Source organism: Pyrenophora tritici-repentis, chromosome 1 (genome assembly GCF_003171515.1).
Source record: "Pyrenophora tritici-repentis strain M4 chromosome 1, whole genome shotgun sequence".
NCBI classification, from domain to species: Eukaryota; Fungi; Ascomycota; class Dothideomycetes; order Pleosporales; family Pleosporaceae; genus Pyrenophora; species Pyrenophora tritici-repentis.
This window is the reverse complement of record NC_089390.1, coordinates 7,600,966-7,627,446: the sequence shown is the minus strand read 5'-3', so window position 1 is coordinate 7,627,446 and position 26,481 is coordinate 7,600,966. Positions and strand designations below refer to the sequence as shown.

At 50.1% G+C, this 26,481-nt stretch overlaps 13 protein-coding genes across 13 annotated transcripts; 5 read left to right on the top strand and 8 right to left on the bottom strand.

Annotated features, from left to right (window-relative positions):
• Positions 1–45: 45 nt before the first annotated feature.
• Positions 46–1,166, bottom strand: PtrM4_029360 (WD40 repeat protein; the record flags this gene model as incomplete). The annotated part of the gene is made up of 2 exons (XM_001941843.1): positions 46–946; positions 1,003–1,166. The coding sequence occupies 2 exons, from the start codon at positions 1,164–1,166 to the stop codon at positions 46–48; spliced, it is 1,065 nt and encodes a 354-aa protein (XP_001941878.1).
• Positions 1,167–1,501: 335 nt separating this feature from the next.
• Positions 1,502–2,137, top strand: PtrM4_029350 (uncharacterized protein; the record flags this gene model as incomplete). The annotated part of the gene is made up of 1 exon (XM_066103869.1): positions 1,502–2,137. One exon carries the CDS (start codon positions 1,502–1,504, stop codon positions 2,135–2,137), a length of 636 nt encoding a protein of 211 aa, XP_065966071.1.
• A 61-nt stretch (positions 2,138–2,198) lies between these two features.
• PtrM4_029340 (uncharacterized protein) lies at positions 2,199–2,945 on the top strand (the record flags this gene model as incomplete). Its single annotated transcript, XM_001941842.2, has 1 exon — positions 2,199–2,945. One exon carries the CDS (start codon positions 2,199–2,201, stop codon positions 2,943–2,945), a length of 747 nt encoding a protein of 248 aa, XP_001941877.2.
• Positions 2,946–3,582: 637 nt separating this feature from the next.
• Positions 3,583–4,307, bottom strand: PtrM4_029330 (uncharacterized protein; the record flags this gene model as incomplete). The annotated part of the gene is made up of 2 exons (XM_066103868.1): positions 3,583–3,818; positions 3,911–4,307. 2 exons carry the CDS (start codon positions 4,305–4,307, stop codon positions 3,583–3,585), a joined length of 633 nt encoding a protein of 210 aa, XP_065966070.1.
• Positions 4,308–5,215: 908 nt separating this feature from the next.
• Positions 5,216–5,598, bottom strand: PtrM4_029320 (uncharacterized protein; the record flags this gene model as incomplete). The annotated part of the gene is made up of 2 exons (XM_001941839.2): positions 5,216–5,384; positions 5,435–5,598. 2 exons carry the CDS (start codon positions 5,596–5,598, stop codon positions 5,216–5,218), a joined length of 333 nt encoding a protein of 110 aa, XP_001941874.1.
• A 712-nt stretch (positions 5,599–6,310) lies between these two features.
• Positions 6,311–8,293, top strand: PtrM4_029310 (WD40 repeat protein; the record flags this gene model as incomplete). The annotated part of the gene is made up of 4 exons (XM_001941838.2): positions 6,311–6,326; positions 6,381–6,469; positions 6,524–6,701; positions 6,753–8,293. 4 exons carry the CDS (start codon positions 6,311–6,313, stop codon positions 8,291–8,293), a joined length of 1,824 nt encoding a protein of 607 aa, XP_001941873.1.
• Positions 8,294–10,072: 1,779 nt separating this feature from the next.
• Positions 10,073–12,369, top strand: PtrM4_029300 (Dimer-Tnp-hAT domain containing protein; the record flags this gene model as incomplete). Its single annotated transcript, XM_066103867.1, has 2 exons — positions 10,073–11,369; positions 11,414–12,369. The coding sequence occupies 2 exons, from the start codon at positions 10,073–10,075 to the stop codon at positions 12,367–12,369; spliced, it is 2,253 nt and encodes a 750-aa protein (XP_065966069.1).
• A 663-nt stretch (positions 12,370–13,032) lies between these two features.
• Positions 13,033–15,204, bottom strand: PtrM4_029290 (uncharacterized protein; the record flags this gene model as incomplete). Its single annotated transcript, XM_066103866.1, has 1 exon — positions 13,033–15,204. One exon carries the CDS (start codon positions 15,202–15,204, stop codon positions 13,033–13,035), a length of 2,172 nt encoding a protein of 723 aa, XP_065966068.1.
• Positions 15,205–15,383: 179 nt separating this feature from the next.
• PtrM4_029280 (uncharacterized protein) lies at positions 15,384–16,379 on the bottom strand (the record flags this gene model as incomplete). The annotated part of the gene is made up of 1 exon (XM_066103865.1): positions 15,384–16,379. The coding sequence occupies one exon, from the start codon at positions 16,377–16,379 to the stop codon at positions 15,384–15,386; it is 996 nt and encodes a 331-aa protein (XP_065966067.1).
• A 128-nt stretch (positions 16,380–16,507) lies between these two features.
• On the bottom strand, positions 16,508–17,857 carry PtrM4_029270 (uncharacterized protein; the record flags this gene model as incomplete). Its single annotated transcript, XM_066103864.1, has 1 exon — positions 16,508–17,857. One exon carries the CDS (start codon positions 17,855–17,857, stop codon positions 16,508–16,510), a length of 1,350 nt encoding a protein of 449 aa, XP_065966066.1.
• Positions 17,858–17,970: 113 nt separating this feature from the next.
• PtrM4_029260 (uncharacterized protein) lies at positions 17,971–19,869 on the bottom strand (the record flags this gene model as incomplete). The annotated part of the gene is made up of 3 exons (XM_066103863.1): positions 17,971–18,272; positions 18,803–19,203; positions 19,256–19,869. The coding sequence occupies 3 exons, from the start codon at positions 19,867–19,869 to the stop codon at positions 17,971–17,973; spliced, it is 1,317 nt and encodes a 438-aa protein (XP_065966065.1).
• Positions 19,870–20,604: 735 nt separating this feature from the next.
• PtrM4_029250 (uncharacterized protein) lies at positions 20,605–21,141 on the top strand (the record flags this gene model as incomplete). Its single annotated transcript, XM_066103862.1, has 2 exons — positions 20,605–20,970; positions 21,031–21,141. The coding sequence occupies 2 exons, from the start codon at positions 20,605–20,607 to the stop codon at positions 21,139–21,141; spliced, it is 477 nt and encodes a 158-aa protein (XP_065966064.1).
• A 2,809-nt stretch (positions 21,142–23,950) lies between these two features.
• PtrM4_029240 (uncharacterized protein) lies at positions 23,951–26,248 on the bottom strand (the record flags this gene model as incomplete). Its single annotated transcript, XM_066103861.1, has 1 exon — positions 23,951–26,248. One exon carries the CDS (start codon positions 26,246–26,248, stop codon positions 23,951–23,953), a length of 2,298 nt encoding a protein of 765 aa, XP_065966063.1.
• Between the last annotated feature and the right edge of the window lie 233 nt (positions 26,249–26,481).

Genomic DNA, 26,481 nt, shown 5'->3' with positions numbered 1-26,481 from the left:
GAAGTCAGCAACGCTCTGAAAACTCGAAACAAAATTTCAAAACGTTCATTGCATGACTGCCCTACAGTCCCACACCATAACCCGCTCGTCCCAGCCCGTACTGGCACACCAACCTTCAGCTCCAAAAAGACACCAATCCACGCCCGTCACGAACTCAGTATGCCTCCCCATGCTCCCCATCTCCCGTCCACCCCCATAAAACATGGGATCCTCGAGCATATTCTCCTGCTTCACACTGCCCACGCCCATGGCACTACCGTCGGTCCACACACGGCACGTCATATCGTAACTGGCACTTAGCAAGATATCCGAAAGGTGCGGACTCCAGCTAATTTTCCTGACGGCATACTCATGCCCCGGCAGCACAGCAACCGGCCCCTGCTGCGGCATTCGAATATCAAACGTCCGAATAACGCGATCCACACCCGCCGTCGCAACAATAGTATCGCGATATTTATTCCAATCATGCGTTAGCGCCTCAGCGGGCGCAATCCCCACGGGCGCCGCGGCACCCATCCTCGCCTTTGGCGGTGTATGAATCGGCACACTCATAGTCAAATGATTACTCGCACTCGCCGGGGTCCGTAAATCAAACACCCTAAGATGACTATCCGAGCTCACACTACTCAATACACTAGGACTGTGCGGACTAAAACTCGCAGAATACGTGCACGAGTGAGTGGGTAATGTTGTTAGACTGGCATTGGAATTAGGGTTCCAGATCTTGATTGTGCCGTCCCAGGACGACGACAGGAACGTGTCTTTTGCGACGAGATTCCAGTGCACGGCGAAGACTTCGCGCGCGTGTTCTTGCCACGAGGCGATGGGGTACGTGGGCACGTTGATGTCGAAGAGTTTTACCGAGCCGTCGCCGCCGGCGGTGAGGAGCTGGGATTCGTGTGCTTCAGACCATGTGCTGTCGAAGAGGGAGTCTTGTGTGTCGAACCTTTGGGAAGGTCAACCTATGATGGAGTGTTTGGAAGGGGAGAGGGGCTTGCAAACCATTTCTCTGCAACGATGCCGTTTGCCGTGAGACCGAGAATATATAATCGCCCGTTGCCGACGAGACCAAAGTTTGCGGATGCTGCGACGGCTATGCGCGAATCGAAGAATGGGCTGTATTTGACAGAGTAGCCGTTGAAGCCCTGGGTCCGGAATTCAAGCATCGTTGGCGAGGTTAGGGATGGAGCGGGCGGGCGGGCGGGTGCGGGTGCAAGTTTGACTATGTCGCGTGGAACGTGTATGGCATATGGCGCATTGTGGCTCGCGGCGTTGTGAAGCTGTGGGAGCTGTGCGGGTGCTGCAGCATGGTGACGGATGACGATGGCTGAACTGGCCGAGGCGCGAGGCTTTGGCGGGGCTGAACACTGACACCAGTGCCAGTCTGACTGCGCGTCTGCTTGTCCCGTGATAGCGCGTTTGATTCGCCACTGCTGCTAAGGCGCGTCGGTTGCTTTCGTCGCCTTGATCATGAGTACGCGCTGTAGCACCGACGACCATCATGGACGCGTTTGTGTCCCGCAAGAGGAAGCGGATTGAGCCAGAGCCAGAGCCTAAGCCAGCGACTGGAGCGACTCGCATCTTGGAGCATGAACCGGGTACGCAGCATGAAGAAGAGCCTACCGAGTTCAAGCTGGCATTGCTGGCCTCTCTTCACCCGAACCTGGATGAAGCAACACTGCTCGAAACTCTGCTGGCTGCCGATGGATCGGTTGAGCAAGCCTCGGACTATCTGAACCAGCCTCGGACTACATCTCCAAGGAAACGCTCCACCCCAGCCACAGTCGGTTATCAATCATCGTTGAGCTCCTATCGTATTACTCCGCTTGACGGTAACCCGGCAAAGAAATCGTCTGCTGTCAAGAAAGGCAGGACACTGTCCCTGTACAGCCCAGAAGACATTGAGGCCCATACACCCTGCTCTATCATCCACAACTTCCTCCCACCAAAGCAAGCAGATGCCTTGCTATCACAGCTCTTGGAAGAAACGCCTACGTACAAGACCCTGGAATTCAAACTTTTCGATAGAGTAGTCGTCACCCGTAGCACCTTTGCTTTCTATGTCAACAGCCTAGAAGAAGCAGAAGAGCAAAAGACCGAGTACGTCTATGATGGTCGCAAGATCGAGGCAAGTTAACAAGGCTTGTATATTCACACCTACTGATAATGTATAGCATGTGCGAAAAAGCCTGCCAGAGATGCTAAAGGCTTGCCCCCAAGTCGAAGAAGCAGTTCATGGCGAGGTCCAGCGTCGGATACGCGACTTCTATCCCAATAGCAAGAAGCTCAAATACCAATCGCCTCACCCATGGAAAGCTAACACCGCCTTTGTCAACTGCTACGACGGTCCGCAACAAAGTGTCGGATACCATGCCGACCAACTCACATATCTTGGTCCCCGTGCAGTAATCGGCAGTCTGAGCTTAGGAGTAGCCCGGGAATTCCGTGTTCGCAAGATCGTCGCGGAAGATGACGAGCACCAGAAAGCAGACGGTTCACTCGCAGATGCACAGGGTCAAATCAGCATACATCTGCCACATAACTCGCTCTTGGTCATGCACGCCGAGATGCAGGAGGAGTGGAAGCATTGCATCGCTCCGGCTCAGACTATTGATCCACATCCACTTGCGAAGAATAAGCGGCTTAATATCACTTACCGATTCTACAAGGAAAGCTTACATCCTAGATATACGCCCAAGTGCCGGTGTGGTGTATCTACAGTGCTCAGGTGCGCGACAAGGAAGAAGGAGTCGAGAGGAAGGTACATGTGGATGTGTCATGCTGGATATGTTCCTGGTAAGAAGGGATGCAGCTTCTTCCAATGGGCTGAGTTTGATGATGATGGGGAGCCACCCTGGGCTTCTAAGATCGATGAAGCAGGTACGGTGTTGAGGGAACAGAAGGGCGTGGAAGGGGCTGCAGGGCAACCAAGCAACCAAACATGAGCTCGTGGAAGTGACGGTTCGTTTTAGTTATGGCGAGAGTTCCTCTAAAAACGTTGTGAATCCATTCGCTGGAACACAACATCAACAGCTCTAGCTCTACATCAATACCGCCAACGTACTTTGCGATATCCCAAGGTAGCACAAACTCGCCACCAACCTCACTCTAGCTATCACCAAAACCCACATACCCCACCGAAAGACGACAACCACCATGGCACCCCTCTACCCCTATCAAGCCACGGTCCCCGCTTCGCATCCTCACAACTTCCAAATGCACGTCCCTGGGACCTCTATCCCAACCCACGATATCGCACTGAAGGAATTCGCCCAGGGCTTCGTACTAGGCGCGCTTCTCTTCGTCGCTTTTCTCATTGCACTCTTCAGTGTCCAATTTTGTATCTGGGCGGCTACGATGATATCCGATGGCGTACGGAAGCTTTCGGGCAAGTGGCCTTGTCGCTGTTCAATGTGTATGAGACTGTATATCCAGGAGACAAAGGAAGAGATGTGGTCTACGGGAGATGACGTCGGTTACAATTCTGTTCTCATGAATTGAGGGAGAGCGGAGAGAGACGATTTGGAGGTTCGCCAGGCGTACTGGGGTGATGAAGGCGGGCTCACGCTATTGTACAACCAATTATGAGCGACCATCCTCCTCCCTCCAGTCCTTCTTCACATACTCATCCATCCAGCACACGGCCTGTCGAAAAGCCTGCTCTTTGGCGAACTTAGCCCTCGCATGCGACAGATCCCCCTTGACGCCAAACCCATGTTCAACATGCGAGTAAAGACACAGCTCGTACGGGACCGAGAGTTGTTTGAGAATATCCTCCGTTTCGCGTCGTTTCTCCGCTGGGAAAATATCATCAGTCTCTGTTTGCGTTAGCGTTAGCGTATTCTTTTCTCTGTATTCACATGTTGCTATTCCCATTATGCCGAATGTGATGAGATGAGTTTATCCATACCAGCAGCAGCGATACTCAACGGCCTATTTACCCCCCACACCTCCTCCGCATTCACAAAACTCGGATGTGCGATAAACCCCGCGTCTAACCCTCCTTCTGCTTTTGCTAACCACCTACACACGTACCTCCCCCCAAAACAATATCCCACACCCCCTACCCTCTTCACCCCTCTCTCTTCTCTCAGCCACTGTATCACTCTTTTGTAAATTGGGTCCACCGTCTCGGCCCGCGGCATCGTCATGTCTATATAGTGTTGCAGGTTGAATGATGGAGGGATGGGGAAGGTGAGTTCGCGACCGCAGAAGACGTCGGGGATTAGGACGAGGTAGCCTGAGAGGGCGAACGCGTCTGCGAGGAGTTGCGTGTTGGGGAAGGTGGGGCCGAATATGTCAGTCATTATTATGAGGGCCGCTATGGGGGGGGGGGTTGGATGGGTTGGATGGGGGAGAGGGGGGTGAGACGGTGTATGTTCGGACTGTGGAGGATGTGTTAGATGGATGAGCGAAGGGGTTAGATTAGGTGGAGGGTGTTATACCATTGTTCATATACTTGATCTCTCCTTTTGGAGTGCCGGTGTGTAGGGTGCCAATGACGCAGCAGCGTTGCATTGGGTGTGATGCCAGTGTGAGAAACTAAGGTTGGAAAAACTGATCAGTGGTTGGAAGTAAATTGAGATACTATTGGAACAAGGTCCCTCTAGTAGTATGACTACTATGGATAACCGAGTGGGAGGAGGGACAAGGCGGGGTGGCTGCAACGTATTGTATTAACTATCGTGGTTTGGTGTCAAGGTCTCACGTTATTGTGGTGGGTGCTATTGCCCACCGGGCAGTGCCTGCCACACCAGCACATCATGTGATCCCCAAGCACCTTCTACCTGGACTGAACCCAGATATTCTCAACAGATACACTAGTTGTTTGATTTTCAGTTTGAATGAGAAGACTTGGATCTTATACTTAGATGACTGATGTTGCAACTATGAGTCGTCCGATAGTCCCGTGGTGAGTCAAATCAGCAAATGACAGGGATTAATGCATCTTGCAGATTTATGTTAGTAACCAGAGCCAGCAACTGTGATATGATTTGAAGAACAATTTTTTTGGTATACTTTTCTCAAAACATTCAGTTCGCTGTTCTTTAGCTTGGGTCATCGGTGTGATACTGGTGTCGTTGTAACAAACAATTTTTTGGTTCACTTAATTACGTAGTATCGAAAATAAAATATAGAAATAGACGTATCCAACTCCCTTCTCTCAAAACCAGACCAGGACTTTTTCACAATCTCATCCAAATCTCTGCCACCATCAATGCCTAACACGACTAACACTCCTCTTAACAACCCTCTCATCCACATAACTTCCCCTTGGCGTCCTAACATCGACATCACTAATTCGTCGCCTGGACCTACTCCTATGGCGCGTAGTGCTGCGCCTTGGCTCCTCATAGTATTCGATAACCCGGGGTTGCGATCTCCTGGGTATCATTAGCATGAGAAAGCAGGCTGGGAGAAGGATACAACTCACCTGACTTCCACAAAGTGGCCGTCGTCGCTGTAGCTCTCTGAGCGGCGCCATTCGCGCGGTAAGCGCATTACACCCGCCGGCGGGTGGGACGTGAAGTTTCCTCGTCTAGGTGGGGGTTCCACAACAGTGCGACCGCGCGTTTCATACGTCTTGAATAGACACATTGTGGTTGTGTTTTTGTTGATGGTGTGCAAGATGATGATGTGGGAGAGGTGCCGGGTTGCCGGATATGACGACGATGTTTGTCTAGAGAATGAGGCGTCTGCCACTCAGTGCTAGCGATTGAAGTTATCTCGATAGACTCGAGCGTGGAGGTTGAACCACTTCTTAAGGTAGTGCGGAATGGTAGGTCTATTGTAGTGCCAGTTGAATGCGCAGTATTTCCAGACACGGCAATGACGTGCGCCAAGGTCTGCTGGGGTGTTCCAAGGTTGTTCTCTGCTTATACTGATGCACTCTCTTAGCCTACCAGCCTCTTGATATCTGGCATTGGTAGGGGTCGGGCTGCGAAAGGAATTGAGGGATGCCCGGCCATATCACTTGAGTATAGTACATATATAGCGTGGGTACACGTTTAGAGCTTAGGTGGAGCTAGGTCTGACAGTACCAGACGCGGCTCATTAGACGCGTAACGTAGGCGAAGACGTGGTCGGTCATGTAATGTGATGGGGAAGCACGTTGATTGCATTGCTGGCTAAGTAGTGATGAAGGCAACCCCACCTGCCCCGCGACTCGTAGCTTGTTTACGCCGAAACACACAGGCGGTGACGAAGCAGAGGCCACCGCCCAGCGACAAAGTTCACATGCCAACTTTGGCACAATTGCTTTGCATATCATCTTTCGATATCTGAAGTTTAGTAGGCATTACAGCGCGTCATGTCCCTAGTATCAGGTACGGATATCGACCATGTGGAGGTTCGAAATGGCAGCAACTAAGCGTAAACAGAGGCCATCTGGGCAGCGTCCCCTACAACTACTCGAGGGCAGGCCACGCCGCTGTCTTCGGACCCCAAGGGCGAACGCATAGCTTATGCGGTATGGGAATAACCATGGAGTGAAGCTTCTGGTAACGTGACTGACTTTGCATAGTCTGGCAAATCCGTCTTCCTTCGCTCCATCGACGATCCCGCTGTTAGCACGCAGTACACGCAACACACAGCACAGACGACCGTCGCCCGCTTTTCGCCCTCTGGCTTCTACGTTGCCAGCGGAGATGTGTCGGGAAGTGTCAGAGTATGGGACTGTGTCGGCGAGGGGGCTACAAAGGGTGGGTAAAGGAACAGATGCTATCACGACGGAGCTGACGTGGACAACACAGGCGAGTACCACATCATCGCGGGGCGCATCAACGACTTGGCGTGGGACGGCGACTCGCAGCGCATCATTGCAGTCGGTGACGGCAAGGAGCGTTTCGGCCACTGCATCACGGCCGACAGCGGCAACAGCGTAGGCGAGATATCGGGACACTCTTCGCAGATCAACTGTGTCTCGATCCGTCAGCAACGGCCGCTCCGTGCAGCCACGGGTTCCGACGATACCAGCCTGGTCTTCTACCATGGCGCTCCCTTCAAGTTCAACACCAGCTTGAGGGGCCAGCATAATCGGTTCGTCTTTGGTACCGCCTTCTCTCCCGATGGCTCCGTCTTTGCTAGTGTTGGCGCCGATAAGCGCATCTGGCTATACGATGGCAAGACTGGTGAGGCAAAGACACAGATTGGAGAGGGTGTGCATACTGGCAGCATATTCGGCATCTCGTGGGCAAAGGACTCGACCAAGTTCGTCACAGCCAGCGCTGACCAGACGGTTCGGATATGGGATCCTGAAGCTGGCAAGGCCATTCAGAGGTGGAGGATGGGCGAAGAAGGCGTTGCAAGCATACCCGATCAGCAGGTCGGTGTTGTGTGGCCAGCAGGCCGCAGTGACGGCCTCATTGTGAGCGTGGATCTCGACGGCAATCTCAACTACCTGGTCGACGGTAACCCGAACCCCACGCGTGTCATCCGAGGACACCAAAAGAACATCACAGCGGCTGCCATCGCCGGGACTACCTTCGCCACAGGCAGCTATGAAGGCCGTGTGCTGGCATGGGATACTACAACGGGCCTGGCCGATAGGGTCGAAGGCGCCTCCCACTCCAGCTATGTCGCCGGCATCACCACATCCGACAGCAAGAACGAGGTTGAATTACACAGTGTTGCATGGGATGACACGTTACGTTCCATCTCAGTTCCAGACAAGATCTTTACTGGAGAGGCACACGACCTCAAGTTCCAGCCCAAGGCTATCGCGGCCACATCGAGCATCGTCCTCGTTCCGTCATCCGACGCGATAGCTGTATACTCCAAGGGCGCCCAAGTAAGCTCACTATCGGTCAAGTACACACCGACCTCAATCGCTGCGCACGGCTCCACCGTAGCCGTTGGTGGAGACGACAAGCTTGTACACATCTACACCCTTTCCGGCACCGAGCTCAACGAGTCAGAGACGGTCCTCCGCCGCGCGACGGCCCCAATCTCAGCACTTGCCTTCTCTCCCTCGGGAAAGAAGCTTGCAGTAGGTGCTGGTAACGGCAAAATCTACGCATACGAGACAACCGCAGACTGGAAGGTCATTACAGACCGGTGGAGCGCCCATACCGCACGCATCACTTGCCTGGCTTGGGATGAGAGTGAGAACTTCGCTGCAAGTGGTAGCCTAGACACAAATGTCATGGTCTGGAGTATCGAGGACCCGGGGAAGCGGATCAAGGCTCTCAACGCACACAAGGATGGAGTCAACGGTGTCGCTTGGGAGAAGGCTAACAAGGTCATCTCGGCGGGTGGTGATGCAAGCATCAAGGTCTGGAGTGTAAAAGCATGAGACGCCACCAACGTGGCATAGTCCCGATACATATCAAAAAGATCCATCTTTGACTAGCTGAAGATGGCGGATCGCGAAACTTGTCCGCGGGATAAACCACTTTTGAAGGACTTGTAAGGTGAGGCAAAATGACGGGTTGGGGCGGAAGCTTGGTGCCTGACTCATTCCAGCTGCTCGTGATGACGTGACTGCCTCACAACTAAATTGCTCACCCTTGCCTATATTACATCTCGCTAATGCGGATTCCTGTGAAAGTCCGCCCAGTTTTCTACTTCACAGCCTTACAGTCCAGAGATACAGTAAGCAACCGAGCGTCTCACTCTGATTGAAATCGTACCCGTCCCAACTATTGCCCGCCGGTAAGCCCTGTTTGCCTTCTTTGCCTTGATATCTCAGTATGCCTCTTAGTGGCCACGAGGCTGAAAATATGCAAGCCAAGCGAAGGTCCTCCAGGAAGACAATCAATTGGGCAAACTCCCTATTTCCAGCGCTACACTGTATGTTAGCTTCATTTCGTAAAACTTAATGACTCTCGGGGTTTCGCTGTTCATCATAATACTTGCCACTGTACGGCTGCCTTACACTAGCTATTAGCGGTATTTCCAACCATATCTCAATCCAATGAAAAGTTCCACGTATCTGAATAGTGGTGGCATTGTGCGCCACTCTTCCGCCGACCACAGTCTCAGTCTCAATCTCGACTTGAATACCATCGCACATGCCTTTCAACACCCATTTTGTTACCATCATCTTTCGCCAGCCACCGATCAACGACAAGACTCTATGTTTCATACTTCGCCTCTGGGCACACCGCAATCGTCAAGTTCTCACTATCAGGTTGAACTACAGCCTTGTGCCACTGGCCAGTTTCAACGGCATAGCCACAACGACTTCTCGCACTTTCCGGTGAACAACGGCATGTCTCGCTCAAGGTCACAATTCTCATCAACATCTTCCGGTCACTATCCCTCTTACCAAAGCCCACATCGAGCGTCATATGGTTCTTTCGGTGGTAACCTAACTTCTGTAGCTTCGGATATGTTACGCACCTACTCGAACGCATCGGTAACACAACAATCTGCGCTTCAGCCTGGTGCAATGCAGCAGCATTTGGAGTCCGAAGAGCTTCATAGTGGTCGCCCAGCGGATCTGCCGCCAAATGTGGGATACAGATATACAAATCGTAGCGCTATGGAACCATTCCACTTCAACGTCAATGATATCATCACTTGGAGTGATAGTAGGGATGATGGCCATGTTCGGGATTTGGGCGGAACTACATACCATGATGAGTAAGTCTTGTTCAAAATGTCTCAACGCGCGACCAAGCGGCCACAGTCCACATGAACAGATTGAATCCTTACCAACCAGGGCCCCCTAAAGGTACAGATTTTCCATTTGTTCTTGCTGCTTTACTTTGATTCCGTCCAATGTTGATACAAGTCGTGCCATCAGTGCCAGAGAACTCTATTCACGCGATGAGACATCAAATGGATTGCTGGAGCATCGCCCCATGACAGTGATCGGAATGGTCTGGTCTGACTTGGTCTTGGTCTGGTCTAGACCGCCAAGACTTGGTCTGGTCTGGCGATTTTTTGAGACCGTGGTCGGACCGGTCTAGATGATCGGACCGGTCCGGCTATAAATAGGTCCACGTGACTAGATCTTAGACTAATCTAGCCAGAAAATTTAGCACAATATGAGTCATTAAGATCAAGGTAAGTCTTCTACTTACATAGAACAATCAAGTCCTTAACAACCTACTTATATACTATTGTTATGGAGCCTTCAACACCAACCTCACCGTCCCCATCGAATATTATAAGACTAGATTTAACGTCTCTTACTCCATCTCCTATCCCCACGTCATCACCCACCCCTATACTATCACCCACTCCTATTCAATATCACGAATCTCCAGATGAGTTCGTGCAGGGCGGTATCACGTACGTGAAACGTGCAATAATTGCAAGGAAGGATTTCCGTCAAGGTACATCACACATCTGGAAGTACGGACTCCAATACATTCGAGATAGCGATAAGAAAGAGGTGTATTACTGCCATGAGTGCAGGGTTGGGAAGAGCAAGCAAGAGTTGTTTGTCATCAATGGCACTTCTAGGATCCGGAATCACCTGGAACAGAAGCACCAGATTGATCCCCAGAGTGGCATCAAGCGAAAGGGTTCTGTACGGAAGTCTATAATCGACCAGCAAAAGGATGGGGCTGCTTCCAGCATCTTTTTCTGGAAGGAGTCAGTAGAGAAGTTTAAAGAGCTTCTAATTCGTTGGATTGTGTACTGCCATATCGCCTTCTTTCAATTAGAGAACCAGTACTTTCGTGAACTACTCCTCTTTTTAAATCCGGCACTACTCAACCACCTCCCGAAGGCTGCGAAGACTATCCGAAGCTGGGTAATGAATGCATTCATATCGAAGAAGCAACAGCTTAGGGAGGACCTACACCATTCACGGAGTAGGATCTCTATCTCCTTTGATCTCTGGACTTCACCAAACCCTTACGCTATCCTAGGCGTCGTCGCTATGTGGATTGATACTACCGGCATGCGACGTGTTACCGCTTTAGGTATGCGACGTATATACGGCGAACATACTGGAGAGAATCTTGGATCGGTGGTCCTTGAATTGCTGGAAGAATACGACATTAGCGGAGATCAGATTGGATACTTTATGCTGGATAATGCCTCGGCAAATGATACCGCTGTTGAGTTTATACTCAAGGATCTCTGCCCATGGATGAAGTCAAAACAACGTCGTCATCGCCGGCTACGTTGCTTGGGCCATGTCATCAACCTCTGTTGCCAGGCGTTCCTTATGGGGCGAAACTGTGAGAAGTATCTTGCGAAGCTGGAGAAGCATCATCAACGTGGCGACTATACGAAGGTGGAAGAGCTCTGGAAGAAGTTCGGATGTTTGGGTCGTCTTCACAACCTGGTGCGATACATCAGGCTTACTCCACAACGGCGTGAGGAGTTTGCTACAATTATTATCGGCGGAGATCTTTCGCAATTCGACGGGCTTGAGCTTATCCAGAACAACTCGACCGCTGGAACTCATGGTTTTATTCGATTACACGTGCATTAAATGTTCGAGAACGTTTAGAGCTCTTCTCGGCTCGTCATGTACCTGGAAAGGGCTCCGTAGGGATCGCGAACTTTAAGCTTGATGGACAGCACTGGTTTGAGCTTGAAAAGATTGAACTCGCTCTCAAAGACTTCTATGCTGCAACTTTGCTTTCTGAAGGTAAGAAGACGTCACTTGCGGACTGGTTTTCAACTTTGGACTGCCTTCTCCGGGAGATAAGCGAGACGAAGGATCACTACCACGACATCCACACTGAGGACGATAACAACTTTACATGGAAGTACCTTCAAGGCTGCGCTGATGCTGCTTGGTTAAAGTGCGTTGAGTACTATAACAATCAGCAGCTGAATTGGCAAAATCGATTCCCTGAAGATACTGACCTTCCACCGGCATATTATGCGGCTCAAATCCTTGATCCATATCGCAAGTGGGGATGGTTCAGGCAAGAGTGGGTTCTTCATGGCGACGAAGAGAAGAAGAGGTGGTTTGAAAACGCACAATTAGCGGTGAAGCATCTCTGGGAGACAGAGTATAAGGGAAGGTACCCTGTCGAGATGCTGCCACCACCAGCCAGGAAGGAGAGAGATCCTGACCCAGCATTTGATCGCCAGCGGGAACATAAGCGCATTCGAATAGACGCTCCAGTTTCTACAACTGATTTGTATGAACAATACATCTCTACTGACCGGCTTCATAACGAAGAGGCAGGTTGCAATGAGGCTATTGCGTACTGGCTATCTCGCTACGACTCCCAACGAGATCTCGCTCGCTTCGCTCTAGACATGTTTGCGATCTCGCCTATGTCGGATGAATGCGAACGTCTTTTTAGTAGCGCGAAGCTTACTATCGTCGATCGCCGTGGTAGGCTGAAGGCAGATATTATAGAAGCGTGCGAGTGTCTCCGGGCCTGGTATGGAAAGCCCCAAGCTGAGGGGAACAGCGATATCGAGGATAGTGAGAACGAAGACGACTAGATTGACAGTCAGTAGTAAAACACATTTCCTCGGCTTCCTTCTTTGCTTCAGCCTCATTCTTGGCGGTCTTGTTGGTCGGACCGGTCTGGTCGGACCGGTCCTTATGTAAGCACCTGGTCTGGTCTGGTCTGTACCCTCAGACCAGACCAGACCAGACCATTCCGATCACTGGCCTTGGGCTGGGCTGTCAACATCGTTACAGTGCTGTTTGCCGTCTTCGTACTTGTTTTCTACTGCTTCCCAGTCGCGATACCCGTCACGGGAAGCAACATGAGTAAGTTGCCTATACCTCATTATTCTCCTTGTCGATCTAATACCGAACAGATTATTCAAGTGTTGTGATTGGAGTGATGGGGATTTTTGGAGCCTTGAATTGGTTTTTCTATACAAAGTATTGAGAAGCTGGCACTATTAGTAGTAGTATGACTACCTAATAGAGCGCTCTCTAAGGCACAACGGTAGTGGTGGTACGACTCGTATTGTATTGACTAAGGAGCTATTCACACGTTCGTAGATCCGTGTTGCGTGCAGCTGCGTCCAAGCTCCCCGCTAGGACCCACCTGCACGTGTCACCAATCATGTGACTACTCCTCCGCTTGATACCACCAAGTCACTTACGGACTGTATTCTCAACACTCCCCCACAGGCCTTACGTGACTTGTTCTAGTGCCCTTCATCAATAACTCCCAGCATCTTCTTAAACCTTTCGAAAGCAACTCTCTGCAGTGGCTTAGTCATTCCGTCGGCAACCATCTCGTCAGTCGGAATATAAGAAATCTGGAGCTTCTTCTGCTCAGCTAGGTCTCTAATGAAGTGGTAGCAGATGTCAATGTGCTTAGAACGTTCGTGCAGATGCGGATTCTTCACCAGTGCAATCGCTCCCTGATTGTCACCGTACATCTGGACTGTGATACCGTTCTCATTGACGTATTGGTGCAGGCCGAGATCTCTGAGTACTTGAGCTGCCCACTGTCCCTGCTTGGCGTACATGGCTTGTGAGATGTACTCAGACTCAGCACTTGAGGTTGCCACTGACTTCTGCTTCTTTGCTGCCCAAGAGAATGGTCCTCCATAGAACATTCCGACTCCCCCAGACATGCTCTTCCGGTCTGTCTTATCGCTTGCCCAGTCAGCGTCGGTGTAGATCCCAAACTCGTTTTGGTGATCTCCTCCTGGACCGAAGCGAATCTTCTGCTTTACTGTTGACCGTAGATATCTCATTAGATTCTTTAACGCAGTCCCGTGCATCTCTACAGGGTCTCTCATGTACTGGGCTAGTCGTCCAAGTACAAAGGCAATGTCTGGTCTCGTGAATACCATTGCGTACATTAAGCTTCCAATAATCTGTGAATATTGTGTGGAGTCGATTCTGGCGTCTTCAGGAGTAGCAGGCTTTAGGTGTTCGTAGTCTGCAGCAGGGATCTTCTTTGACTTGTACTTTGCTGAGGTGATACCGTACTTATCTAGGACTGTCTCTAGGTACTGCTGTTGATCGAGGTAAATAGCTTTGTCATCTCTATCGCGGGTGACTCTAACTCCAAGGATCTTTCGAATCTCCCCCAGGTTCTTGGAGTTGAATCTCGTAAGGAGCATTTCGTCGAACCAGGCTAAGTCTGAAGTGAGTTTCGCGGCAGCAGCAATGTCGTCAACATAAACCAGTAGTGAAATACCTCTGCCTTTATGCGTGAATAGGCAGGGGTCTGCAAGGCTCTGTGTAAAACCGATCTCAGTTAAGAACCCCTTAAGTAGCAGGTTCCAATCTCGTCCAGCTTGCTTAAGTCCGTAAAGACTCCTCAAAACCTTCAGAACGTTGCCTTTCTTAACTTTTACCCCAGCTGGTGTTGTGAGGTAGATGTCTTCTTTTAAGTATGACTCAGTGAATGCGTTCTTGATGTCCCACTGCCAGCATTCCATGCCCTGTTTGGCAACAGTAGCAAGGAATAACCTTAAGGTGTCCATTCGTACTGTCGGGGCGAAAGTCTCGGTGTAGTCAATCCCGTGTTGTTGACTGAACCCTCGAGCAACAAGTCTGGCCTTGAACCTCTCAATCGTACCATCAACTTTAAGCTTGACAGTAAACACCCATTTTGTGGTGACGAGGTTTGCACCCTGGGGTGGAATAAGCTCTTCCCAAGTTCCGTTCCCCACAAGAGTCCTGATCTCTTCCTCAATTGCCTCTTTCCACTTCAGTGCGTTCTCTGGGTCGCTTATAGCTTGTTTATAGGTCTGAGGGATTCTAATGCCTTTAACTTCTGTTGCTGCGAAAGCTTTGCCGCTAAGTTCTGCTCGTCCCGTGACATCGAGGTTTCCACTTACAATCACCGTATAGAAGGCTTTAACAATCGTCTCGTGTGCAGACTCTTCATGGTGGTGCGTAGATGTCGGGATTTCAGTTGTGGGGTCTTCGTCAGCTCGGCTCTCTCGTAGGACAGCTAGCATAGCTTTGACAATTTTGGCTTGGCGATGTTCATCCTCCATGTCGTCAAATGTATCTCGCTTTCTCTTTTGGGTCCGAGTCCTGAAGTGATACCTAGCTGATGGTTCGGCTGCTACTGGGTTGGTAACTTCGTCTACCTCCATTTCTTCGCTCTCATCCTCTACTGTTGGCGCGGGTGGAGTGATGGTAGGTGATGGGTGCGCAGGTGCTGGCGTAGGCGGCGATGGTGGCGGCGGTGATGGCGGCGATGGTGGCGGCGATGATGGCGGCGGCAATGGCGGCGATGATGGCGGCAGTTCAATATCAACATCCAGGGCGTCGGGTTTAGTTAGTTGATTTAGGTTCTTCTTTGGTCTTCCTCTGGCTTTCCGTGGGATGAGCTCATTAGATGTGCCCATTGGACCTGATTTGACTCTCAAGTTCAGGTCTATCTTTCCCCCTGGCACCTTCTCATTAGTTTGGATGACGCTAACTCTATGCGTATATCCAAGGTCAGGAGAGTAGACTTTGAACTGCTTGTCTGTAGTTTCAGAATATCCCATAAAGACGCCTGCTCGACCACGGTGCACTAACTTGTCTAATCTCCCTTTCGCTGGCAGCGTCTTTGGATTGAGATAGGTGTAACACTTGCTCCCCAGACTCGTACGTGGTCTACGCCTGGGCGTTTCCCTGAGAATACCTGCTCTGGAGACGTGGGTTTTCCCTCGACCAGCGGTCCTGTTGGCAGTCTATTGCGGATGTAGGCGTCAGCCTCAGCGGCCTCGTCCCAGAACTCAATAGGAAGTTGTGCATCATCGAGCATTGCCCTCATTGCGTGTTCGGCAGTCTGGATGCTTCGCTCCACTGGTCCATTTTGATTCGAGCTCGCAATTACGGTGTAGTCGGCCTGAACCCCGTCTTCAGTTTCCCACTGGTTTATCACAAGCTTTAGTTCTGGCGCATTGTCTGATCTGCAGGCCTTCACCTTCTTCCCAGTCTGGAGCTCTACCTTTGCCTTCCATCTGCGTAGCTCTAGGATAGCCTGGTCCTTGGTTTTCAGTGGTATCGACCAGTTCTTTCGGGAGTGGTTGCAGATTATTTGCATAAGGTAGTTATTTCCGCGGAGTGATGTAGGGAACGGTCCAGCTAAGTCAAGAGATACTAGTGCTAGTACCTCCTTTTTGTGTTCTGCTAGGATTTTGTTCATCTTATTCCTCATCTTGCCTTTAAGGCATGGGTCACAGAAGCGCCTGTGGGCTGGGGGTACTTTAATCTTTTCAATTGTCGTTACCTTATACAGGTTTCGTAGCATTGCTGGGCCGTAGTGAGCAAACCGTCTGTGCATTAGCCTGTAGTTCCGGCGATCTTTCTTCGTGGACTTGTCTTCTTCGGATTCGTCTGGGTCCTGGTCGGATTGTGTCTCGGGTTGTGTCTCCTGACTTTCCTCCGCAGTGCTTTGATCGTTGCTGTCGGTCCGAGTCTTGCCTGCAATAAACGCCTTTCCTGAGTACTTGCTTGCAATGTGGCTTACGATGTACAGACCGTCCTTCTGTGCTGCTTGTACTGCGATTCTTGATTTGTCCTTAAAATACATGTTCTTGTCATCAAAAATGCCTTGAAGTCCCTCCCTACACAACCGTCTTGCTGCGATTAGATTCACGCCGAGCTTAGGTACGTAGAGAACCTTTCGGAGTAATCCTGTTGTCCCATCCAGTGCCTTCATCATAACAGTACCACGTTGGGTAGAATGAAGAAATCCTCCCCAACCTGGATAGTGGTGAGCGGCGTGCGCTTTAGCGGTCCTCTAAACAGGTTTCTCTTGTCAGTCATGTGTGATGAAGCACCAGTATCAGCAATCCAGTTCGCCGGTGTGCTTTTACTAGCTTGTTCCGCAGAGATATGGCAGTGTTGCGTACATTCTGTTTCCACGGATGTAGACTCGTGGCTGGTCTCGCTGTCCGTGCCTGAGGAGCCATTGTCCGTTCCAGAGTCAGAATCCTGATTCTTGGCTGCGTACCCATGCTTGCGCCTCGAGGTTGTCTTGACTGTAGGCTTGACAGGTTTGTCAGATCGCTTCTTGTTCTCATTTCTAGAAGGTCTCTTCGACTTGGCTGCGCGTCTCTCAGCTCTTTCGTCTTTCTCTCGAAGTTTTCTTCCGAATTCCTGAATTTCACCCTTGTATTTGCAGTCTCGGGCCCAGTGTTCTCCCTTACAATGGAGGCATCCTGTGGATGGGCCTAATTCAGGCGATGTAGAACGGGGGCGGTCGCGCATCGAGGAGTCCGAGCTTCTATGGTCATTCGGGTGACGGTACTTCGGGAATGCTACATTTGCATGCTCAGCCGTGTCGTTCAGTCGCAGCTCCTTCGTGCGGAGTGCAGCAATCTTTTCGTCAACCGTGAGAGAGGTCTGGACATCGAGATAGTCGATTACTGATCCGTAGCTTTCTGGAAGAGCGCGTAGCATGATCTGGAGAAGTGCCTCATCATTGTAGAGTCCCTTGGCAGCAGGCTTAGCTGCAATAATCTTGCGGCGGTATTCTTTTAGCTTTGCCCACGTGTAGTCGACATCCTTCTCGTCTTTCCAGGTGAAGTTCTGAAGCTTGGTCATGATGTTGTTGGCTGTCAACTGATCAGTCTTTGAGTACTTGACCTTCAGTGCGGTCCAGAGGGCAGATGCAGTCTCGTACTCGTCTGCGAGAGCGTCGTCATCATCAAGGAGACTGTTTGTGATGTAGAACAGTGCCTTAGCCTCATCCTTGTCGTATTCCTTTGCCTTTTCAGCGTTCCATGTACCTCCCAGTCGTTCGAAGTCGCTTGTCAGGCCTAGGACGCTTGCTTGTTCTGTAGGGTTGACAGTGCCGGCCGGGTCTTGAGAGGTGTTGGCAGTTGATGTGGAGGTGCCAGCTCCATGTCGTGCAATCCAGGCGTACGCGTGCTTCGTGACTTCGATAGTGTAGAAGATTCCCTTTCCCTTCAGCTTCAGTTTGTTATTGCGGAACCATTTCTCGTGATTCTCCTTCGTCAGCTTTGGGATCTTAGGCTCCTTATCGTATCTGTCGTCGCTGCCCATCTTCGCGGTTGTGCTTTTGACTGTCTGTGACGCGTCAAATGCCGTAGTTGTGTGTGGTTTCGAGGTGTAGGGGGTGTTTAGTGGGTTTGTAAACGTTTTGGCGTCTGCGCCCTTCAGCTTTCTCTAGCTGGAACCGTATGCTCGTTTTCGGTGTGTGAGAAGCTCGTCTCGTCTTCCGTGTGCGAGAAGCCCGTCTCGTCTTTCGTATGCGAGAAGCTCGTCTCGTCTTCCGTGTGCGAGAAGCCCGTCTCGTCTTTCGTATGCGAGAAGCCCGTCTCGTCTTTCGTATGCGAGAAGCTCGTCTCGTCTTCCGTGTGCGAGAAGCCCGTCTCGTCTTTCGTATGCGAGAAGCTCGTCTCGTCTTCCGTGTGCGAGAAGCTCGTCTCGTCTTCCGTGTGCGAGAAGCTCGTCTCGACTTTCGTGGCTTCAGATCACCTTGATCTGGTGGGTCGCCGAACCGTAGAGCACCGAGCAACCGGGCTCATAACCTATTGAGAAGCTGGCACTATTAGTAGTAGTATGACTACCTAATAGAGCGCTCTCTAAGGCACAACGGTAGTGGTGGTACGACTCGTATTGTATTGACTAAGGAGCTATTCACACGTTCGTAGATCCGTGTTGCGTGCAGCTGCGTCCAAGCTCCCCGCTAGGACCCACCTGCACGTGTCACCAATCATGTGACTACTCCTCCGCTTGATACCACCAAGTCACTTACGGACTGTATTCTCAACACAAAGAAGCATTATCGAGGACCCCGCCTGGCGTTGTAGATCTCTGAATAGCCCCAATCTTTTTTTGTAGCCATAAGAGTCTTGTCAGGCGTAAATCACATCACCAACACGCTGGAATGCTCTGGTAAGCATAGGGTCCATCGCTCATCACCTTTGCTCGCCCACAAATTTTGCAAACTTTGTACAGCGACCAGGATATTGCGAAATCCCGTACGAGCGTAGATGTGATACATGTAATCGACGAAGAAGTTCCGTTGGTGATGATCTGTCGCTTCGGCGCCGCCGAGAAAACATGGCCATACAAGACAGTGCGCGCCTGGCATATCTGGCGGTATTTGCGAGAGTAACTCCATCAGATGGTGGGTGGTTGTATATCTGTTGAGTTCACTTTGGTGGAGCGTTGAGATCGGCCACTCTTTGTTCCCGCTCGTAGCACGTTGAATGTAGATGTCGCAGGCAGCGGAATAGCATTGCCGGATCTTGAGGATGATGCGACGGTTATCCGCGCCCTCGGGAAACTGCTCGTACATTTGCCAGTCTTGCCATCGGGACAATCCTTGCAAAGTAGCAATGCCGTTGGATTCACTCAGTAGCGGGATACCAAGCATCTCAAACCTAGGAAAAGGTCAACTAAGGGTATGTTACGCCATACATCGCTGTAGCCTACATGTTTGTTTGAGTCTGAAGGAACCGGTTGACAGGCAATTCCTGGCTTTTGACCGTACTATTTGCCGACAAGCATAGCAACATCTGAATCAGAAAACTGTAGTCAGCGCTACCAGTGACTGTCTCTCCGACGAGCAGCACAATCAAAGTTGCCCAAGTGAATTGGTTAAAAACCCGGTCCGCAGTGGCAGACAATGAGTCTCTGCGTAGACGCGAGATGATTGCGGTCCGACCAGCTTCGGCGACCTCCTGCAATTCAAGCCTCTCGCGGCTGAGATGCTGCGCTGCCACAACAGCCACAGCGCGACACAACACCTCGTCTTCAAGCGCCATGGGTAGGAGGATGTCGCGATAACCATTTGAACTCGTGTCAAGTATGACCATGGCTGGTGCGATAACATCTGAGAAATAAGAAAATAACTCACGTGTTTTCGGGCTCAGTGGTGCGATCCAGGGCTGTAATTTATTGTAGCCCGAGTACCATGACGAAAAAATTGTTTGGTCTCGTACAATCTCTTCAATGCCCTCCTCGACATGCGTTTCAATGTTTTGCTTTTCTGGAGCCTGCGGAGAACCCGGGCCGTCGAAATGCGTGTTTGTAGAGGCAGCAGCCATCGGGATGGGGGAAAGGCTTATATTTCTCCCTCCATCGATTGCAATAGTTTTACTGGCAGACGCACGCTTCCTGTGCTGCCTCTGTAGATCTCGTTTCGGGTTTGCATGTTTCTTGTTTTCGTCTTGCCACCTTACCATGAGAAATGGCGTGGTGATTGGTAGACAGTCTACTCCATCGGAACTGATATCTGGCACCTTGAGGTCTTTAAACTTGCCTCTTCTTGCGACTCCTTCAGCGAATCGTATGCGGTTGATCCCAGAGCACTCGATTCCTCTCTTCATGCACTTCCCGCACGATGGCTCAGTCTTGTCGCAATTTATGCGCCGCCGTGAGCACTGAAAACATCCTAGGGAACATCAGCTTTCGCTATTGTGAGTGATGAAGCAAGTTGAATGCTAGTAAAGGGTTATCTACCTCGGTCTTTTGGCGTTGACTTCTCGCCGATTCTTGTTGGTGAAGCACCCAGGATCTCGCGTTGAGGTGACATGATAATCAGTCCGATCGAGATTCACCATCATGTTGGTGCTGATGCATGATCTATGAGCTCTGCAATCCCTTTACCTTCTTGATCGTAGTCAGAGGGGTGGTGGAGGCGCACTGATAAGTGTCGACGGTCAGAAGCCGATGCCGGGAGTAGAGTCCCCACCCGGGCTGCGCACGTTTCCGGGCCGCGCACGCCGAACGCCAGAACACCAGACCACCCACAAACTTCAACACGTCGCAACTCCACCAATATGACCGCTATTGAGAAAGCGATTAAATATTTGGAATCGCTAAAGCCAGGAGAACACTTTGTATACCAGAAAGTTGCCGACCAGTTTGGTTGTAGTCGCAGTGCGCTGTCCCGAAGATGGCGCGGCGTCTCACGCGACAAAACCACCAGTGATGAGATGAAGCAAGCTCTGCTACCACAACAAGAGCTAGAGCTTGTACAGTATATAGAGGAGCTCCATATACGAGGACTACCTCCTACGAGAGAGATGATCCAGAACTTTGGCTCAGAAATCTGTGGTAACCCAGTCTCAATGAGCTGGGTTGAGCGCTTCCTCCATCGAAACCAGGACCGTCTCATCTCTCGCTGGGCGCCCACCCTCGACCGCGTACGTCACCAGGCTGATTCTATTAATAAATACAACTTATATTTTGATATACTGCATCAGAAAATAGAGGAGCATAAGATAGAGAGGCGTCTTACCTTTAATATAGATAAAAAGGGCTTCTTAATTAGTGTACAGAACAAGTCAAAGAGAGTGTTTAGTAAGCCAGTTTAGGTGCAAGATGGGGCAAGAGCAGCTATCTAAGACGGCAACAGAGACTAGATTACGATTATCCCAACGATCTATGCAGATAGGACGACGCTGCCAACGTCCATTATTATAGGCAGTGAGGCGTACGATCTATACAACAATTAGGTTGAAGACATACCCCCAGAGGACACCTAGATTAACGTTAGCTCAAGTCCTACTAGCTAGAGCAACGAGAAGCTTGGTCTAGCATAGCTGAAGCGGTTTAATTAATTCACTAAGGAGAAAGCTCGTTAGTCTTGGCGGCTACTCATCTGTAACGGCTATAGGAGCTATCTTACTAAGCAGTTTTTGGACTACGCGATCGAGAATCGGATCATAGTGATAGTGTTTCCATCTCATTCTACCTATACTCTTCAGCCTCTTGATATAGGTGTGTTTGGGCCACTCTTACACTACTATTCGTCTTAACTCTCTTAGCAACAACAACGCTCCTAGGGGCTTCTCCTAGTAGTGAAAGCTAATTTCTATAGCTTGTTTAAGCCAGCGTATGCCTCCTCCTTCACTAAAGCTAATATCGTTGCTGCTTTTAAAGCCACTAGTATATAGCCGATAGATCAGACAGTAGTCACTAAGAGGTTTGATTACACTACACCACCACTGCAGACCGACAATATAAGCCTATCTCACCTCTCTCCCGCTAATTGGTGGCGTACAGAACGTCTAGTAGAGCGTGCTATTAAGGGAAACAACGATTAAGTAGTTACAAAGCTTGTAGGAGCAATTCACCGCGCTAGTACTCAACACAAGCTTCTACAGTATAAGAATAAGGGGCTACTTACATCACTTAACACCAAAAATAAGCGTACAAAGCGTGGCCGACGCCTGCCACTCAAAGGGGACCAAAAGCGGCCTACTAATGCTATCTTCTACTCTCCTCGAAAGCTCCAAGAAGCTCGGGACGAAAGAGCCAGAAAAGACGCCAAAATACTAGCAGATTAAGCTCGAAAAGCTGATGCTAAACAGCTCCGAGAGGCTAAGAAACTCTTAAGTGAAAAGAGTAAACAAGAGGCTCAAGAGAAGAGAGAGAGAGACAAGATGGAGAAGGAGAAGGAGAACGCTGACAAAGCAGCTCGAAGAGAGCAGCAGAAACAGCAGGAAAACAGCGACAAAGCTATCTAACCTTCCCAAAAAGGTAAGCGCAAAGCTTCAAGACCTCTACCTAAGCAGAAGAAGCGGCAGAAACGAGTAGATAGTAGTGTAGCTTCAGGTGTAGCCATAGAAGCTACACCAGCCCAACCAGCCCGGACGTCACGTGGTGGCCGGAACATCAAAATTCCGGCCAAATTTAGATAGTACAAAGTGTTCGCAAGGTCATTTTTAGTAAATTCCGGAGTTATTTTGTATATACAGCTATTCAGTGTGGCTTAATAACCTCATGTTTGCTGTGGTGTTGATGTTGTTCGGCGTGCGCGGCCCGGAAACGTGCGCAGCCCGGGTGGGGACTCTAGCAGCCGCACTTTGCCGACGCAGGGGTCATTGCTCGGGGCAGCTCAACCCCCAACCCATTCAGCGTAGGCAGCTATGACTGAAGCCCGGTATACAGATTCTTTACGCTCGTCTAAGATATTCGGTTGATTAGAGATATGATTTGTCATGTGTTTAGACATCTATTATACATGTAGCTAATGTCCGATGCCCACTCTGCCTACCCTTCGGTCTTTTACTTTCTAGGTTCTCATCAAATTCAATATCCCCCACCTCACTCTCACTTTCATCAAACTTCTTCCGTTTCTCCTTATCTTTCCGATGAGCCGTCTTCAAATGTTCATTCATCTTGTCCTTGCGTCCTTTAAAACTTCGTCCCTTACTTTTTCCCCCTCCCGGATTTCTTGAGCGGGGACAGCCGTTCCGAGGACAGAAGTACTCAATCGACGTCCCCAAATGAGCATTTTCGTAATGACGTTTGAAGTCAGCTAGGCGGTTGAAGGTCAAGGATTCGTGGTCGTGGCATCCTTCTTGTAAGCATTTGAACTTGCCCGAAAGAGTTACTTGGCCAATGACAGGATCAGCGGCGGCAGGTGGCGGAAGAGTCGAATCACGGACTTTAGAGGCAACGGCATCGGCTGAGGGACTCGAGGAGTTATCTGGAACGGCGCTTGTTTCCTTGCCATGTGAAGATGGGCGACTGCATTGGCTTTAGTATAAAGGGTGGACACTTCATCAGCCTCTGAGACATACGATTGTTGCTGAATTAACATGTGCTGATCAAGACATCCGACTTGAGGGCGGGGAAAGGGCGAAGGAGGACTTAGGTTTCTGGTTCATGATGGTTAGAATTTACTGTTGACAACTTGGCACCAAAATTTGGGCATGTTCCGGATGCCGTGGTGGCTGGAAATTTGGATAAAGTTGGTTTCCATTCGACTGTCGAATCAAATTAGAACTATTCGGTCGTTGGGCAGTTCTGACTCTGATCCAAGGTAGGGCAGTGTGCCGTTATCAAGGGCCAGATCTGATACCCTAAGTTTATTCAATTGTTCGGAGTCAAACCAGGTTATTGGTGGATGTGGCGTTATGCATGCTCAATTTAAGATCGATTTGTCCTCATCATTGCACAGCGCTTTGGATCCACTGAGAGTATCATCCTGAACTTATCATGGGGCAGTGATCGGAATGGTCTGGTCTGGTCTGGTCTGAGGGTACAGACCAGACCAGACCAGGTGCTTACATAAGGACCGGTCCGACCAGACCGGTCCGACCAACAAGACCGCCAAGAATGAGGCTGAAGCAAAGAAGGAAGCCGAGGAAATGTGTTTTACTACTGACTGTCAATCTAGTCGTCTTCGTTCTCACTATCCTCGATATCGCTGTTCCCCTCAGCTTGGGGCTTTCCATACCAGGCCCGGAGACACTCGCACGCTTCTATAATATCTGCCTTCAGCCTACCACGGCGATCGACGATAGTAAGCTTCGCGCTACTAAAAAGACGTTCGCATTCATCCGACATAGGCGAGATCGCAAACATGTCTAGAGCGAAGCGAGCGAGATCTCGTTGGGAGTCGTAGCGAGATAGCCAGTACGCAATAGCCTCATTGCAACCTGCCTCTTCGTTATGAAGCCGGTCAGTAGAGATGTATTGTTCATACAAATCAGTTGTAGAAACTGGAGCGTCTATTCGAATGCGCTTATGTTCCCGCTGGCGATCAAATGCTGGGTCAGGATCTCTCTCCTTCCTGGCTGGTGGTGGCAGCATCTCGACAGGGTACCTTCCCTTATACTCTGTCTCCCAGAGATGCTTCACCGCTAATTGTGCGTTTTCAAACCACCTCTTCTTCTCTTCGTCGCCATGAAGAACCCACTCTTGCCTGAACCATCCCCACTTGCGATATGGATCAAGGATTTGAGCCGCATAATATGCCGGTGGAAGGTCAGTATCTTCAGGGAATCGATTTTGCCAATTCAGCTGCTGATTGTTATAGTACTCAACGCACTTTAACCAAGCAGCATCAGCGCAGCCTTGAAGGTACTTCCATGTAAAGTTGTTATCGTCCTCAGTGTGGATGTCGTGGTAGTGATCCTTCGTCTCGCTTATCTCCCGGAGAAGGCAGTCCAAAGTTGAAAACCAGTCCGCAAGTGACGTCTTCTTACCTTCAGAAAGCAAAGTTGCAGCATAGAAGTCTTTGAGAGCGAGTTCAATCTTTTCAAGCTCAAACCAGTGCTGTCCATCAAGCTTAAAGTTCGCGATCCCTACGGAGCCCTTTCCAGGTACATGACGAGCCGAGAAGAGCTCTAAACGTTCTCGAACATTTAATGCACGTGTAATCGAATAAAACCATGAGTTCCAGCGGGTCGAGTTGTTCTGGATAAGCTCAAGCCCGTCGAATTGCGAAAGATCTCCGCCGATAATAATTGTAGCAAACTCCTCACGCCGTTGTGGAGTAAGCCTGATGTATCGCACCAGGTTGTGAAGACGACCCAAACATCCGAACTTCTTCCAGAGCTCTTCCACCTTCGTATAGTCGCCACGTTGATGATGCTTCTCCAGCTTCGCAAGATACTTCTCACAGTTTCGCCCCATAAGGAACGCCTGGCAACAGAGGTTGATGACATGGCCCAAGCAACGTAGCCGGCGATGACGACGTTGTTTTGACTTCATCCATGGGCAGAGATCCTTGAGTATAAACTCAACAGCGGTATCATTTGCCGAGGCATTATCCAGCATAAAGTATCCAATCTGATCTCCGCTAATGTCGTATTCTTCCAGCAATTCAAGGACCACCGATCCAAGATTCTCTCCAGTATGTTCGCCGTATATACGTCGCATACCTAAAGCGGTAACACGTCGCATGCCGGTAGTATCAATCCACATAGCGACGACGCCTAGGATAGCGTAAGGGTTTGGTGAAGTCCAGAGATCAAAGGAGATAGAGATCCTACTCCGTGAATGGTGTAGGTCCTCCCTAAGCTGTTGCTTCTTCGATATGAATGCATTCATTACCCAGCTTCGGATAGTCTTCGCAGCCTTCGGGAGGTGGTTGAGTAGTGCCGGATTTAAAAAGAGGAGTAGTTCACGAAAGTACTGGTTCTCTAATTGAAAGAAGGCGATATGGCAGTACACAATCCAACGAATTAGAAGCTCTTTAAACTTCTCTACTGACTCCTTCCAGAAAAAGATGCTGGAAGCAGCCCCATCCTTTTGCTGGTCGATTATAGACTTCCGTACAGAACCCTTTCGCTTGATGCCACTCTGGGGATCAATCTGGTGCTTCTGTTCCAGGTGATTCCGGATCCTAGAAGTGCCATTGATGACAAACAACTCTTGCTTGCTCTTCCCAACCCTGCACTCATGGCAGTAATACACCTCTTTCTTATCGCTATCTCGAATGTATTGGAGTCCGTACTTCCAGATGTGTGATGTACCTTGACGGAAATCCTTCCTTGCAATTATTGCACGTTTCACGTACGTGATACCGCCCTGCACGAACTCATCTGGAGATTCGTGATATTGAATAGGAGTGGGTGATAGTATAGGGGTGGGTGATGACGTGGGGATAGGAGATGGAGTAAGAGACGTTAAATCTAGTCTTATAATATTCGATGGGGACGGTGAGGTTGGTGTTGAAGGCTCCATAACAATAGTATATAAGTAGGTTGTTAAGGACTTGATTGTTCTATGTAAGTAGAAGACTTACCTTGATCTTAATGACTCATATTGTGCTAAATTTTCTGGCTAGATTAGTCTAAGATCTAGTCACGTGGACCTATTTATAGCCGGACCGGTCCGATCATCTAGACCGGTCCGACCACGGTCTCAAAAAATCGCCAGACCAGACCAAGTCTTGGCGGTCTAGACCAGACCAAGAC